This window comes from Phoenix dactylifera, chromosome 1, assembly GCF_051530095.1.
Source record: "Phoenix dactylifera cultivar Ajwa chromosome 1, Ajwa_hap1_PhDact_Kaust_v1.1, whole genome shotgun sequence".
NCBI classification, from domain to species: Eukaryota; Viridiplantae; Streptophyta; class Magnoliopsida; order Arecales; family Arecaceae; genus Phoenix; species Phoenix dactylifera.
Genome location: NC_143190.1, coordinates 34009593 through 34026897, shown reverse-complemented (window position 1 = coordinate 34026897; position 17305 = coordinate 34009593). Strand labels below are relative to the sequence as shown.

The 17305-nt window shown below is 40.5% G+C and overlaps 2 protein-coding genes across 9 annotated transcripts in view; both read left to right on the top strand.

Annotated features, from left to right (window-relative positions):
* The first annotated feature begins 731 nt into the window (after positions 1-731).
* LOC103707335 (Pseudouridine synthase family protein) overlaps positions 732-17305 on the top strand; it is a 28063-nt gene continuing 11489 nt past the window's right edge. For 7 of the 8 annotated variants that reach the window (XM_089930556.1, XM_089930557.1, XM_089930555.1 and 4 more), the window contains exons 1-12: positions 732-954; positions 1051-1129; positions 1230-1427; positions 1512-1744; positions 2047-2119; positions 2245-2301; positions 4471-4550; positions 4645-4707; positions 4818-4905; positions 5025-5128; positions 5230-5332; positions 16808-16881. In XM_089930556.1, the coding sequence (XP_089786682.1) occupies positions 764-954; positions 1051-1129; positions 1230-1427; positions 1512-1744; positions 2047-2119; positions 2245-2301; positions 4471-4550; positions 4645-4707; positions 4818-4905; positions 5025-5128; positions 5230-5332; positions 16808-16881 (1343 nt within the window). In that variant the 5' untranslated portion in view covers positions 732-763. Of the gene's footprint in view, positions 955-1050; positions 1130-1229; positions 1428-1511; positions 1745-2046; positions 2120-2244; positions 2302-4470; positions 4551-4644; positions 4708-4817; positions 4906-5024; positions 5129-5228; positions 5333-16807; positions 16882-17305 lie in introns of all 8 variants that reach the window. The other variant, XM_088721937.2, reaches the window with a different exon arrangement.
* LOC149768582 (uncharacterized) lies at positions 12844-14531 on the top strand. The gene is made up of 4 exons (XM_089927373.1): positions 12844-13098; positions 13504-13666; positions 13743-13857; positions 14134-14531. The coding sequence occupies exons 1-4, from the start codon at positions 12994-12996 to the stop codon at positions 14429-14431; spliced, it is 681 nt and encodes a 226-aa protein (XP_089783499.1). The 5' UTR covers positions 12844-12993; the 3' UTR covers positions 14432-14531.

The window sequence follows — 17305 nt, the reverse complement described above, 5'->3', positions numbered from 1 at the left end:
TCTGGTGTTTGCCAAAGTGGTTGGCAGGTACCTTCCGATCTCTCGCCACATAAAGGAACATCTGCGCTCACTCCGGGCCACCCCCTTAGAGCCCGCTCAAGGTGTATCTGGCTGCCATAACCCGACTTCAGAACCCCCATGGCTCCAACATAAATCGTACCGCATGTCGAGCAATGAGCACCTTATGCCTTTTCTGGAGAGGCAACACCCCAAGACCGTCCTCACTGTAAGGTAGGTAGATACTCTCCCAAGCCACTAAGTGCACCCCGTGGCCCCCTCCATGCGATCCCACAAGAAGCTCCGAAGTAGCCGCTCGATCCTCATCAGTACTATTTTCGGCACCATAGTGTTTTCCATGAGATAGACGAGCATGGAGCCCAGCATTGATCTAACCAGCGTCAATCTGCCCATCATAGAGAGAGACGATGCCCTCCAACCTGCTTTGGACATGCTGCACCAAACTGGAGCACTCAGCCACCTACAACCTCCTGTTTGTGATGGGTATGCCTAGGTAGCTCCAGGTCCCTTCCTGCTATAGCATCTTCAGTATTCTCTGTATCTTCTTTTTGATCCTGCACTTTGCTTGGGCTGAAAGAGATGGTTGACTTCTAAAAGTTCACTCGCTACTCTGTAATCCGCCAGCATGCCCCTAAGGATCTGTGCATTGGTTGCCTGCGTCTTGGCCAAAAGAAACAATACGAACCCTTTATTTATTATCTCATGCCTAATATTTTATATTCTACTCGCCCGTGCCGGATCACACATGCGAGCAATCGCGCTCCTAAACCGTCCTCCAGCTCTCGCCGGGCTCTACTCTACCTATCTTTTAAGGCCCCTGCGCCCTCCAAAACCCTCCGAAACCCTAGCCATGGCGAAATCCCTCGACGAAAATGACGTCGGCATCTCCTGCTACGTCTCCTCTCTCCCCGGCTTCCGTGGCGTCTTGAAGCAGAGGTCACTCCTCTCTCATTGATTCGGCGCTCGCTGGTGTCTCAAACCCTAGATTCTCAATGTCCGTTTCTTCTGATCTCTTTCTTTTTCTTGGAATAGATACTCGGATTTCATCGTTAACGAGGTAGATCTTGATGAAAAGATCGTTCATCTCACCTCCTTCGATCTCCCCCCTGAAGTAAACTCTCCATCCTTTGTTCTTAAACGTGATAAGAGTTTCATCTTTTCTCATTTTTCACCATGGGGGATTTTTTTCTCGTATTTATCTTGTTATTCAGTGTACGGAAGTGAAAGAAGAAGAAAATCCTCCAACGAGTGGCAAAGATTGCGCCAGCGAGGTTGAATCATTTCGATCCCTTTGCGGTGACCACGATGCTGAAGCACTGAAAGGACTTCTTGAGAAGATCTTGTCTGGGGTAGAAGGTGATATCGCACCAATTGTTCTTTCTCCAGATTCTGATAAGTCTCATCGTGCGGTTAGTTTCAGAAGTTTGATTCTTGAATTCATGTTCAATTTCCTCTTTGAAAGATTCAAATTTGTAATATTTAAGCATTTTTAGGAAGTTCATAACTTCTTCAAGAAGAATTTCAAGTTCTTGGTCACGGATACTGTCGAAGGATCAGAAGGGGGTTCAAAATGCATAAGGGTCAGATTCTGCTCAGTGCAGGGCGGAGGTCGTAGCAGGAGAGGGAAGAAGAGGAAAAATATGGGTGATTCGGATTTGAAAGACGTCATGCCCTTTGATAGCAGAGGCTCGGACAACTGGCCTGAGAATCTCGGCAAGTTTCTAAGGTCGAAATCCATCTGTGTTTTTCTAGTCCATTACATGGGTTTTCTTCATTTAGAGTGATTCTGTGGTAGCAGTTTATAGTTTTAAGCCTTCTGATCTATATTGGGTGGTAGATAATGCTGCATTGGTGTTAAAGAGCTCTTTTAAGTTTTCAGACGAGTATAATGTTCAATCGGTTTCATTTTGTAACAGAGATAATGCTGTTGCTTCTTTGCGTTAGCATTGTAATTGTATTTTTTGGCTTCATCTGATATTTCTTTTTTGTTTAAATCATACACATATCATCTTTACATGTGTTTTTCAGGTTTCATCTTTATAAGGAGAACAAGGACACCCAAGAGGCTTTAGGAGTTATTGGCAAGATGCTAGGTTTTCAGGTACATTACCCTTTTCATCTTATCTTAACTGGTCAGTTGTTTTTCTCTATTTTTGTCAAAAAGAATATGATTGCAATTTTGACACCATTTTTTATGTATTAATTGGTGACTGTAATTTTTGACAGCAACGTTCATTTGGGTTTGCTGGTACAAAGGATAAACGCTCCGTATCAACTCAAAGGGTATCATCATTTCACTTGATTTGTTGTCAGATTGCTCTTGACCGAATCCATTTAATGATTAAATTATGCTTTGATCCTTACATGAATTTATGTCCACTTGCTTGTAACTATGCTACCCTAGTTGCACTTGACACATGATTTTGTTGTGCGGATGGTCTGATCATACTACCTTGTCTTACTGTAAAGGGAAGATATCTATTTAATTGGTGTATCATAATTGAGCTGGATGGTTCCATGATTTTTACTGCAAGTTTTTCCAGGACACCTTAACTTGTAAATATTCACGAGCTTAATAAATACATACTCATATACTGTCTGCTGAAACTTTGTATCTGTAGGAGGATGATTTAATTTTCTTTGACTTCCATAACATGAATAGATATCAGATGCTGCTTTTCTTTAGATAGGTGTAGAAATGTATACAATCTGATTTTTTTTTAAATTGATACTTGATTGTGGTTAGGAAACAAGAGGCACTTTCTGAAGAGGTTCACAATGTTTCTGCTATATGCACTTTTTGTTATGACAATTTATTTCCAATTATCCATTAGTTTGCTTGGCTTTGTACCATCAAGTCTAATCATTGGAGGTTATTTTCTTGCTTGGACAATTGAGGGAAAAGAAAAGTGACAAACATAAAAATCTAGATACAGTTTATGTTGCCTCTGAGAAAGAATATCAGAGCATGTCACAGTTAATATGATAACCAGGAATGTAATGTGTATTAATGGATATCTTGCATGAAAAAGAGCACTATCAAGTGTCATAAGTAATTGAGTGAGAGAAGGGAACATCCACTTGTGGCAGTACCAGTGACAAGTGAAGTTGTAGTTCTGTTGCATAGCCTTATTGTTCTATTCATGCTCTTATACAATCAAATTTGTTCAGGAATGCATTTATTGCTAATATCTTGGAGGTATGATAGTTAAGTTATTTGCAGATAATATTGCTTTTAATTGACTAGAAAGCTTAGATTTATAATGAACTGTTAATTGGAATTGTGGACAAAAGAAAATGAACTAATAATCAGGAAAGCCAATGTGGTTCATGAAATGATATGCAACTTCAGTGGGAAAAATGGTGAACATATTTTCAATTGAAGTTGATGGCTCAAAGATTTGCTAGTGCAGTCGCTACATTTGAATTATTGTATATACTAATAAAATGGGATGAGGAGATATCTATAGAACTAGTGACCGATTGATGCTCTGGAGAATGAAATTGCGATTGCTGCCTTCCTCTGCTATTTTCTATATCCCTGTACTAAATAGATAGGCAGGCAAAATTTTTTCTTTAATTTTTTTTTTGGATGATTTATGCAGGTCAGCAATCTCAAAGTACATAATAACACTGCTAATGTTATATTCACCAATATGCTACATAAAGAGGGGCCCAAGCACATCAGATGAATATCGCAGATATGGGAATTGAATTTGAGGTGGATGCATGTCCAAGCTAGGTAGAATATGGCTATATGCAAGTACATTAGTGGAAGCTAGGAATTACTCCAATTAAAGACGGGTAATGATTGAATTATATAGAATGGGCATGTGTAGTGAAAACTTAAAGAGACCCTATCAAGATGGGAAGATTCAATTTCTGATTAAGAGGAAGGATAGAGGAGGCAAAACCAATAAAATTTTGAATGGGTATTACACAAAAGGATTGGAAAAATCTTGGATTGGTGCATAAGTTAATCCTTAACAAGAACAAATGGTGAACAATTCATTAATCTGACCCTAATACATGAGATGGTATGTTTTCATTATGGTTATATATGGTTTCATTTCATGGTTTAACTTAGTCATCAGCTACATGACAAAAAGAAGGTGATGTGTGTGCCACGAGATAACCTTGCTTCTGGAATGATAATAAAGGCATATGTTCCAATTATGACCCTTAAGAATTTAGGGTATGTGAACCATTTATGAGATAATAATGATAGATCTTCAGCTTGGAGAAAGGGCCAATGTTTTCAGGCTTTGCTTTCTTTTTTGCTCCTTTATATTTTATGCTTTCTAATGACATTAAAAAACAACTGTTCTCATTTTTTTTAATTTGCTTGTAGAGGTGCGAGCATTACATATTTATGTTGTTGGGATTCCTGGATTTCCATTTCATTTTTCATTTGGCCGAACATTCTGTTCGAAAATTTTCTATTTCTGTTAGGTTACCATATTCAAGCAGCACGCAGAAAGGTTAGCTGCTCTGAACGGCAGATTGTTTGGTATTAAAGTAGGAGACTTTTGGTAAGAGCTATGCATCTTGTTTATGTTCTTTATTTTTCTTATAACTGTTACAACAGCATAATGAGTTGACCCTGTAAAGATTATTTTCGTCTAGCTATGTGAGGGAAGGGCTTGTTCTTGGTCAGTTATTTGGAAATCGCTTCACTATTACTTTGAGGTACTTTTTCTATTCTACAAGTTGATATGCTGTTGGCATAGGATAGTCCTTTAAGTGCTTTTTTTTCCAAAATGTTTGACATATATCTAATCTACTACATATCCGCTTAGAGGTGTTGTTGCAGATTCTGAAGATACCATAAAAGAAGCTGCCAATGGCTTGGGAAGGAATGGGTTTATTAATTATTATGGTTTACAGGTAAGTTTTACATGTTAAAAGTGAACTGTACATTAAATTCTCTACAAGCTTTTCATTTACAATGTTCATTTTTTTATTTCTGTCCTCTGTTAACCTGACTAATTCTGGAATTGTATCAGCGTTTTGGAAGTGGTTCAGTACCAACCCATCTTATTGGAGCAGCACTGCTTCGAGGAGAGTGGAAGGGTGCTGCAAATCTGATCCTTGATCCAAGGGAAGGAGATATCCTCAAAATATATTCCTTGTATTTAAAAACTCATATAACTCTGATGCACCCTTGTTACTAAATATTTTGTTTCTTCATAACTTAATTTTATTCAAACAACGTGATATCATAAGGGAGGCTCGGGTGTCTTATAAGGAACATGGTGATATTGATTTGATACTAAAGAAGTTGCCTCGCCATTTGGTTGCTGAGAGGGCTATTGTAAGTTTTTTCCATAGAATATAGATTTCTATTGCATGCATAAGTTAGTCCCTTGGGACCCATTTCTTATTTGCCACAATTTATTATTTACCTCGCTATCATTATTTTCTGTTTATTATCTAGTGGTAAGATGGAAGAAAAATTGAATTTTTATATTTTTAGGTCTTTGAAATTCTTAGTAGCCATTGTTGAGTTTCATGTTAAAGGGCCCTATGATTCATTTTTCTTTTTTTTCCCTCCATTATGTGTTTTGTAGTTTGTGGGTGCACCAAAAAAGCGACTTTATCGTCATGCTTCTTTTGAAAATTGTTAGAGAATCTTATTTTCTGGTTAGATATTTGCCCTCATAAGTAAAGCTGTGTTAGCTATCTGATGTTTACAAGGGAGCAATGAACATCCAAGTCCTTAACCATGATAGGTCATTAGTGGCGGTTGATGTCATGTATATGCCCAATTTCAACAGGTAGGCCAACCTATGAATTCTTATTTTCATCTTGCTAATGCCAGGACATCCGCAATGAGTAATTGTCTGTGACATAGGATACAACTAGTAAGTGATACTATGCTCTAAAATGGTTGTAGGTGGGCAACTAAGTCATAGGAAAAATCAAAATTCTATAGAAAATGTGCAATTTTTTCATAAATTAAATTAGGAATACAGGGAAAGTAACAAATTCTGAGGATATTAGTGTATCTAGAACCTTGCTTATGTCTAAGATCATGCTAAAAATAGAGTTGGGTTCTTTTGATGTTTGACAGCTGAACCAAAGATGCAAGAATTTGACCAGCTTGCCAGCCATTTGCCATTTGTTGAGATCTTTTTGAAAATGCAAAATATAAAAATTTGGAGCAAAACAATTTTCTATGGCATGAATTATGTGATTAAGAGGGTGAGCCTTGGAACAACGGTAAGTTTTCTCCATTGTGGCATGGAGAGTGCGGGGTTGGAACACAGAAACCTCTCCCTAGACTCAGGCATAAGGCTGCATACATCTGACCCTCCCTAGACGTCGCAATTGCAGAAGCCTCGTGCACTAGGCTACCCCTTTTTTAAGAATTATGTGATTAAAGAAGAAAATAAAGACATCATCATGTATAGGTTTTTCGGCATGCATCAACTATTTAGTTTAGATGGTTGCATGCCGAATCATTTTTTTGACGGATTTTTGGATTTACTATCTCTTTTTACTTGATCTGGATTCCTGTTGCATAAGAGGTGCGTCTAGTTGCTTTTAGCTTATTTTAAATATGTAGAAAATATTCATATTAGTTTGTTGTGATTCAAACCGACATGAGAATTCTCTAGCTGTCTTTTTTAGGCAGGGAGGTAGCCTTAATTACTCCAAGTGGTGGATTTCACTTCTTTCTTTTTCTTCTTCCTCCACCACCACCGCCACTACGCGCGACTTTCTCTTATTGTTCTCAATCACCGTATTTTATATCTAAAGCTTGTTATGCTGTGAACTTACTGAGAGATTAGAACTGAGATGAAGATTTGGGGGTTGTGTTACATGGATGGCTGTTATCATGATTCCATTTTGCATTCACCAATAGCAGAACCCAAGCAGTGCTCCCCTTTCTTTTTTCTTTTTGGTTTTAACATAAGCATTCATTTAAAGCAGAAGCTTCTAAAGTCTGAATCATTTCACAAAGTTGTGTTTAGAGGAATGAAAGTGAAGTTATTGCTATGTCTTAAGTGTTAAAAGATGATCTCAATTTTTAAAGTATCTTCCATTAGTCTCTCACTTCCAATACCTAAGCAACCATTTCTGTTAGTTGCAGATTCTAAAAAGGTGTGATATTGCTTTCTATTTTTTTTCTTGAGGGTTTATATAGCAAGTATCAAAAATTTTATATTTCTTAATAATCTCAAAGCCCCTGAAAAACCCAGTATTCCACAATGAGCCTCCCTGGAAATTGTGTAGGAGATTAGAGCGGACAGGGACTTGTTTAATGTAAAATTTTAGTTGCTGCTGGTTGTCTCAAAAGGATAGGCACCTTTAGTAAGAGAATACCAAGGAAATGTTCTTCAAGGAATGTTACTGAAGCTGCAGCCATCCGATGAAATACAATGTTATGTAACAAATCTCACAAAGGTTTGGAGCAAGGTCCGCCGTACCGGTGCTGGTCGGCGTACTGGTGGCGGGTCGGACTGGTATGGTACCAATCTGGTCCATACCAGCCGGTACAATACCATACCGGTCTGGCCCGAAAGGATGGGTTTTGAGTTCCGAGGTTTTTTTTTTCTTTTTTTTTGAAGTGTTGTCTCTGTTGGATCTTAAATTAAGTAAAGTTTGATTTTTTTATTGCTTTTTTAATAATTTTGGATGTTTCTATGTTTAAATTTAGGGTTGAAACATAAATAGTGCATCTTATTACTTCCTCCCATTCCAAATGATAAAATAATACACATAAAATATCTTCAAATTAAGATACAATCATTTACATATATTTAAAACACTCTTGGATATTTAAAATCGGGACGAGTGCCGATGGCTCTCGTAGATATCCGAATCATAAGTATAATCAGGAGGAAGCAGATCAACCCAATCAGAAGGAACGCGCGCCGGGTTATAAGAATTGTCAGATCTCTCGCTCACGCTCTCTCTGAGAGGTGTCTTCTGATTGTGTAGGGGCCTATCCGAATATGGTGGAAGCAAAATTCGATGCACTATATCCATATTCGTTTGGCTGAGGCTGTAGATAATAGAATACATATCCGTATGCAAGCTCATCTGCAGCTGTATCTGTTTTCCTAAACGACGTCGAGGAGCCCGTCTTTTATATCCAATGATATCCTCACGGACTCTATCAGATGGTCGACCATGGTCCGTATCCTGTGTAGCATCCATAAATTGGAACTCACTGATGAAATGAAGACCACCCTCCGGCTATCTCTTAAGTACCATACTGTCCTCCGCTCCCTCCATGGCTAGAAGATCCATCACCACCAGAACCTTCATCGCTGCTGGTCTGTCTCCTCGACACTCTTCATTGGGACCCTTTGTTTTTCTTTCTTAGCCCTCTCTGCTTGGATATGTTGCCCTCCTCTGCAGATGTATCTTGTCTTCCTGAACGATCTCGAGGAGCCCATCTTCTATATCCAATGATATCCTCACGGACTCTATCAGATGGTCGACCGTGGTCCGTATCCTATGTAGCACCCATTAATTGGGACTCATCGGTGAAATGATGACCACCCTCCAGCTGTCTCATAAGTACCATACTGTCTCCGCTCCCTTCATGGCTAGAAGATCCATTACCACCAGAACCTTCATCGCTACTGGTCCAAGTCTCGACACTCTTCATTGGGACCCTTTGTTTTTCTTTCTTGGCCCTCTCTGCCTGGCTATGTCGCCCTCCTTTGCTGAGCATTTCTCAATCAGCTCTTTAGGAGGATGTCTCGTACCAATCATGTGGTGACTGGCTCTTCTGTGCCTGCGGCTGATCAGCTCTAGGAGTGCATGAAATATTGCGCTCAGCTCATTGCTCTGGATCGACTGTAGCCTCAGTGGCTATGAAGCTGACTGGTCGTGAAGGCGATCCTAGCTTGTCAAGCTCGGGCTCCTGCTGCTGGCCCACAAGCCAGCCGAGCAGTGGATCATCGTCATCATCGGTGAAGGTCCTGTAAATTGGATCTGCATACTTGAGCTCCGCTTCCTCCTGAATGCACTTTAGCCTCAACCGCAGATTGTAGTGCACATAAACAAGGTTGTATACTGCACATATACAAGACTATCTTAGCATAATTATATAAGTACATTCATCACTATAATTATCAATGTTCTTGCTTACCTGCTAGATGTAATTTTCTACCTATTTGCACTTCCCACTGTCGCTCGTTGATGTTGATGTACGACTAGCAATGCGCTGGATCAGCCTCCACAATCTGATCCTTTGCCTTGACCATTATGTAATACAAAAATTCCTTCCGGGGATAGATCTTGTTATCTACTTCCCTTAGCACTTCATATAATGGTTTGATAGCATTGACTATTGCAGTGGCCCGCTGCCAGAATGACTGTCTCGTCACCATGTCTTCTATTTTGTTTCCTTCAGTGCCGGCATAAGAATAGCTACTTTCATGCCACTCGGGACTGACAAACATCTGACGTAGGTCTCCTTTCTTCTTGAGAATGCTATCAAGTGCGATGAAGTTGGTAGCAAACCGTATGGCTCCTAGTCTCAGAATCTTTTTCCCTGCATACTTTTTTATTAGTGAAAGAACCCAATTATGGTTATAAATATACCTAGTGATGCGTTGGGTTGTCTCCACCGTTTGCTGCACCCTATGGATCCTTCCAATGTCCATCAGTATGAGATCGATGCAATGTGCAGCACATGGAGTCCAGAAAATATGTGGTCGCCGCTCCATCAAGATCTCCCTAGCAGCCTTATATTGCATCCCATTATCAGTGACGACCTGCACGACGTTCTCCTCTCCTACCAGATCAATCACATCCTCCATAAGTTTCACGATATAAACAGTGTCGTGAACATGAGCCGAAGCATCAACCGACTTGTGGAAGGTCTTCGCATCACAGTATGTTAGAAAGTTGATGCTCCGCCTGGTCGAATCGGTCCAACCATCGTACATGATGGTTAGTCCATATATGGGCCACTTGCTCTTATTGGAGTCAATCCATTTTTCCAGCTTCTTATTGTTGTCAAGAAGCTCACCGTAGATATCTTTGGGGCCTGGAGGAACTACACCGAGACCGGCAGCTTATATGGTGGCAATGGCAGACCTGTAGTACGTATTGTCTGCCACATTCGCTGGGATGTGGCTGAAATGGAACCAGAATCCAATAGTTCGCTACATAGTTTTCTTCTTATCCTTCATCCATATTGTGACTACTCTTTGCTGCCTTGAATCTTTGTTGAGAAGAGCATGTAGATCTATATCATGAATTGTCGTTCCTTATGAAATTCCTCTAGATGACTTTTTTCGGCTACCAAAACTATCCAGCATAGATGCAATCCGGCCACGTTCTCTGCCGACGCCCTCTCTAACTGGAATTGTCCTCAAGAACTTTGGATCTTGCCTGGTGCTCCCAGAACCGCCATCCGACTCGTATGCAGAGGGCCCAAATCGAGCCCTATGCATGGCTATCTCCTTCTGCTGCCGCTGATCATCCAGACTTGCCTGCATGGCTGTCTAGATATCTGCCTCCTCATTTAGATCCTCAACCTTCTCTGGCTCCTTAGAGTGATAGGAAGGTGGCTTTGCCGCTCGGCGATCCACCTCCGCCCTCTTCTTGGAAACCCTCTTCTCCGCTTCTTTGACCTCAGCGAGATTCTGCCTCATCAGCACACGAATCTCGCCTGGACAATTCGGGCACGTAGCAACCTCATCGGAATTTTCGGCTAAGTGTTGCTTCAACCTGCTTACCTCTTCTCCTTTGAAGATCTTGTCACAATAGTTGCACTGAAACTAGTGCTGTTGCCCCTCCTCCGACTCTTCGCTCATAAGACCAGCCAATATCACGCTTTGTAGGTTTGGTTTTTCTTAATGGCTCCATTCCTACCATAAATGTACAACATATCAAAAAATCAAGCCAAAATAGAAAATTTTGGCATGATCTTATTTTTTTAAGCAATTTATAAACTATTTTTTTAAGCTATTTATTAACAAAATTAATGAAATAACATAGGACAAAGAAACCACACCTTAAATAGTTACCGCTGGATTTTTTGGGAAGGACCTCCTCCTGAATTTGTGGGCTATCTCTCAAATCTCCCCTTCTCTGGTTACCCCTCAGAGGCTCGCTGGATTTATGATCTTCCTGGATGCTCTCGTTCGGTTTTTATAGCCGAACGAGAGAGGAATGAGAGGAGCAGATTAAGTGTCGTTTTCATCGCCTGCTGTCTTCTTTCGGCCATCAAATTTAAAAAAAGAAGTGGCCGTTGTCGGTCATTTCTTTTTTTTTTAAAGAAAGAGAAGTGGCCGAGGCCACTTTTTTTTTTTTTAAAACAAAGAGAAGTCGCCTCTCGGCCACTTGTTTTTTTTCAAAAGAAAGAAGTGGCCAAGAGGCCACAACTTTTTTTTTTGAAAAAAGAAGTGGTTGACAACGGCTACTTTCTAAAACCACGCGTGGCGCTGTGGTGGTTACAGAAAGAAGTGGCCGTTGTCAGCCATTTCTTTTTAGCAAAAAAAAGGTTGTGGCCGAGAGGCCACTTCCCTTTGTTTTGAAAAAAAGTAGCCTTGGCCACTTCTTTTTGTTTTAAAAAAGAGAAGTGGCTGGAAATGGCCACTTCATTTTTTAAATTTGATGACCGAACGGAGCCAACGGGCAATGAAGACGGCACTGAATCTGCTCTTCTGATTCCTCTCTCGTTCGGCTATAAAAACCAAACGAAAGCATCCAGGAAAATCATAAATCCAGCAAGCCTCTAAGGGATAACCAGAGAAGGAAAGATTTGAAAGATAGCCCATAAATTTAGGAGAAGGTCCTTCCCAAAAAATCTAGCAGAGACTATTTAAGGTGTAGTTTCTTTGTCCTATGTTATTTTATTAATTTTGTTAATAAGTAGCTTAAAAAAATAGTTTATAAATTGCTTAAAAAAATAAGATCATGCCAAAATTTTTTATTTTGGCTTAATTTTTTGATATGTTGTACATTTATGGTAGGAATGAAGCCATTAAGGAAAACCGACCCTACAAAGCGTGATATTGGCTGGTCTTATGGGCGAAGAGTCGGGGGAGGGGCAACGGCACTAGTTTCAATGCAACTATTGCGACAAGGTCTTCAAGGGAGGAGAAGTAACTAGGTTGAAGCAACACTTAGCCGGAAATTCCGGTGAGGTTGCTACGTGCCTGAATTGTTCAGGCGAGATTCGTGTGCTGATGAGGCAGAATCTCGTTGAGGTCAAAGAAGCGGAGGTGGATCGCCGAGTGGCAGAGCTACCTTCCTATCACTCTAGGAAGCCAGAGAAGGTTGAGGATCTAGATAAGGAGGAGGTAGATATTTAGGCGGCCATGCAAGCAAGTCTGTATGATCAGTGGTAGCAGAAGGAGGTAGACAGGCATAGGGCTTGATTTGGGCCCTCTGCATACGAGTCGGATGGCCGTTCTGGGAGCACCAGGCAAGATCCAAAGTTCTTGAGGACAATTTCAGTCAGAGAGGGCGTCGGCAGAGAACGTGGCCGGATTGCATCTATGTTGTATAGTTTTGGTAGCCGAAAGAAGTCATCTAGAGGAATTCCATAAGGAGCGACAATTCATGATATAGATCTGCATGCTCTCCTCAACATAGATTCAAGGCAGCAGAGGGTAGACACAATGTGGATGAAGGATAAGAAGAAAACTGTAGCGAGCTATTGGATCTTGGTTCCATTTCAACCACATCCCAGCGAATGTGGCAGACAATACGTACGACAGGTCTGCCATTGCCGCCATATAAGCTGCCGGTCTCGGTGTAGTTCCTCCAGGTCTGAAGGACATCTACGGTGAGCTTCTTGACAATAATAAGGAGTTCGAGAAATGGATTTACTCCTACAAGAGCAAGTGGCCCATATATGGACTAACCATCATATGCGATGGTTGGATCGGTTCGACCAGGCGGAGCATCAACTTTCTGACATACTGTGATGCGAAGACCTTTCACAAGTCGGTTGATGCTTCGGCTCATGTGAACGACACCGCGTACATCGTAAAACTTATGGAGGATGTGATTGATTTGGTAGGAGAGGAGAACGTCGTGCAGGTCATCACTGATAATGGACCGCAATATAAGGCTGCCGGGGAGATCTTGATGGAGCGACGACCATATATTTTCTGAACCCCATGTGCTGCACATTGTATCGATCTCATGCCGATGGACATTGGAAAGATCCGTAGGGTGCAGCAAACGGTGGAGACAACCCAACACATCTCTAGGTATATTTATAATCATAACTGGGTTCTTTCACTGATGAAAAAGTATGCAGGGGGAGAAATTCTGAGACCAGGAGTCACACGGTTTGCTACCAACTTCATTGCACTTGATAGCATTCTCAAGAAGAAAGAAGGCCTACGTCAGATGTTTGTCAGTCTCGAGTGGTATGATAGTAGATATTCTTATGCCGGCACTGAAGGGTGCAAGATAGAACACATGGTGACGAGACAGTCATTCTGGCAGCGGGCCACTGCAATAGTCAATGCTATCAAACCATTATATGAAGTGCTGCAGGCCGTAGATAACACGATCTACCTCCAGATGGGATTTTTGTATTACATGATGGTTAAGGCAAAAGATCAGATTGTGGAGGCTGATCCAGCGGATGGCCAATCGTACATCAACATCATTGAGCGACGGTGGGGAGCGCAAATGAGTAGAAAATTGCATCTTGCAGGTAAGCAAGAACATTGACAATTATAGTGATGGATGTACTTATATAATTATGTTAAGATAGTTTCGTATATGTGCAGCATACTACCTAAATCCGCGGTTTCAGTACAACATAGATGGAATTGGTATGGATGAAACACTTTTGGATGTTTTACGTAATGTGATTTACAAGATGGAGCATGATCCAGAAAAGCGGTCTTATATCTTGAAGAGATAACTATGATTTAGTAATTATCAGCATGTGTAAGTATACCGGAATCTTCAATTATTAACATGGTAGAACATGTTTCTTTTTCACAAAGCAAAATATTTAGAGAGGGCAGCTACAGTTTTGGTCAACAAGTGGCCGTCGTCAGCAAACACACTATGAATTTAGGTACGTCACACATCAGAAAGACATTCACCTGGTTTTACTTGGTTACTAATATGGGACTATCATATATGTAATTTTTATAAATATTTTTGCAGCTGAATGGTGGGTGCATTTTGGCAGATCCACAAGAAATCTAAAGCGGATCAGATCCTCTTCCAAACGGTCTCCTCTAGTGGTTGTGAGTGCAACTGGTCCACCTTCGCCCTCATCCACAGCAAACAAAGGAACCGTTTGACACAAAAGTGCCTCAATGACCTTGTTTATGTGCACTATAATCTGCAGTTGAGGCTAAAGTGCATTCAGGAGGATGCGGAGCTCAAGTATGCAGATTCGATTTACGGGACCTTCACCGATGATGACGATGATTCACTGCTCGGCCGGCTTGTGGGCCAGTAGCAAGAGCCCGAGCTTGATGAGTCAGGATCGCCTCCACGACCATTCAGCTTCATAGCCACCGAGGCTAGGGTCGATCCAGAGCAATGGGCTGAGCGCAATATTCCACGCACTCCCAGAGCTGACCAGCCGCAGACACAGGGGAGCCAGTCACCACATGATTGGTACGAGACACTCCCAAAGAACTGATCGAGAGATGCTCAGCAGAGGAGGGCGACATAGCCAGGCAGAGAGGGCTAGAAAAGGAAAACAAAGGATCCCAATGGAGAGTGTCGAGGAGGAGACTTGGACCAGTAGTGATGATGGTTCTGGTGGTGATAGATCTTCTAGCCATGGAGGGAGCGGAGGACAGTATGGTACTTATGAGACACAGCTGGAGGGTGGTCTTCATTTCATCGGTGAGTTCTAATTTATGGGTGCTACCTGGGATACGGACCACGGTCGACCATCTGATAGAGTCCGTGAGGATATCATTGGATATAGAAGCCGAGCTCCTCGAGGTCGTTCAGGAAGACAGGATACAGCTGCAGATGAGCTCGCATACGGATATGGATCTATAATCCACAGCCTCAGCTTGACGAATATGGATATAATGCATCAGATTTTGCTTCCTCCATATTCGGATGGGCCCCTATATAATCAGAAGACACCTCTTAGAGCCAGAGCGTGAGCGAGAGATCCGACAGTTCCTATAACCTGGCACACGTTCCTTCTGATTGGGTTGACTTGTCTCCTCCTGACTATACTTATGATCCGCATATCTATGAGAGCCATCGGCACTCGTCCCGATTTTAGATATCCAAGAGTGCTTTAAATGTATGTAAATGATTGTATCTTAATTTGAAGATATTTTATGCGTATCATTTTATCATTTGGAATGGGAGGAAGTAATAAGATGCATCATCTATGTTTCAACCCTAAATTTAAACATAGAAACATCAAAAATCATAAAAAAAGCAATAAAAAAATATCAAACTTTACTTAATTTAAGATCCAATAGAGACAACACTTCAAAAAAAAAAAAAAACTGCTGGAACCCAAAACCCGTCCCTTCGGGCTGGACCAGTATGGTACCGGCCCGCCACCGGTATGCTGACCGGTACTAGTACGGCAGACCTTGGTTTGGAAGTTTTTGAATTATGAGTAATCAATCAAAATGACCAAGGCTAATATTGCTATATCATAATACTGTCAATATATTGTTCTGCAATGATTAAAAAGATAATCAAGCAAGTCTAGGATCAAGCTCAAGGATGAGTTTGATACAGCAGGAGCATTTGGCATAGCATGAAATGAATAAAAAAATATATAAAACTAAAGAATTGCAATGGCCGGTCAGTTGTTTGTTTCCTAACTGATGTCCCAAGCAAGCATAAGCATTCATACATATGTCTAAATAAAAGTAACCTAATTGTACTAGGCAGTTATGCATAAAAAATGTCTAGATCGATCATGAGCAAAAATTTAGTGTTGGGATGATTTTTCGTTCTTCTATATTTTGTTTAATTTCTTTTTTGGAGTGCAGTGCATCTGTGGGGTTAGGAGTTCATTATGGTTTAATTTAATCAAGTTTTTGTAGTTTTGAAATCCTAGGTGGTGTACTATGTTGGGTTTTCACAAGTCCATTGTTTGCAGTACTCATTATTAGTCCCTTACCTTTGGGATATCCATGTCCCTGACTTAGCCTGATTTTAGCCTACAGTTTGCCATTTAAAAGCCTGCCCATGCGCGTCTCTGATCACAACCTCTGCTGCTCGCGACTGATGAGTTATTGTATTTCCATATTTACTCTTTGCTTTTTTTAGGGGGCATGCTTTCCGCTGATGTGGTCCTCCCTTAGTCCCATGCCTCTGGGATATTCATATCCTCAACTTAACCTGATTCTAGCCTACAATTTTCTCTGACCTGCCTATGACAGTCTTTGATCACATCCTCCGATTCTCTTCTGCTGTCTACCAACGGGCTACTGTATTCATATTTCCTCTTTGCTCTCCTTTTGGGCCTGTCATCTAGTTACAGAGTTTCCTTATCCTTTCTTTAGATGCATCATAAATATTTCATTTTTATATCAAAATAAATCTAATGTAGGCAACTGGGATTCTTAATATTTTTATGAATATTTTATGACCTTCATATAAGCACAAGATATATCCTGCTTTTGTTATGTTAATCACAGATGAAATTTAATATGAAGATTCTTCAGCTTGTGTTCCATAGGCAATCATTTTTTTGCAAAAGGGCTCCGTGTTTGTTGTTTAGTAGTTATAGGCTACCAATATCATTTTATAAGTACCATAAAGAGTTTTTTTGATAATCTATACATGCTATTCTTTTGTTCTCTTCTAATCTGCAACTCTTGGTGTTTTTCCCCCTTTTCAGCTTCAATTCTTAAAGAAATGCCCTGGTAACTATCTGCAGGCACTGAAGGCTATACCCAGAACCCTGAGAATGATGTATGTGTTCATTTCAGAAGTTCATGCAAATAAGACATTTTCCCTAGTGAATCCATAATTGATATCTATGACAAGAAGTTCTTGTAATGCTAGATAAAATAAATTTTGTTTTCTATTTTTTGAAAAATGAATATTGACATTCAGCTAAAAACGGTCTTCTCTTATGTGCCACATTATATGTGTGATGGTCTAACTAATACTACCAGCATAATGGCTCCTGAGCTTTCATTTATCATAAGCACAAATGATTGCATGACTCTTATCTTGGAAGATTGTCAAAAAGTTAATTGTTTTATTGATGGATATTTTGATTATGTTGATTAGGTTGATATTTCAGAATTTTCTTATTGATTTTGGAAAGCAAAAAAGAAATCTGCCTAGAAATCAAATTGATACTTATTTAATATCTCATATCGTGTGTTGT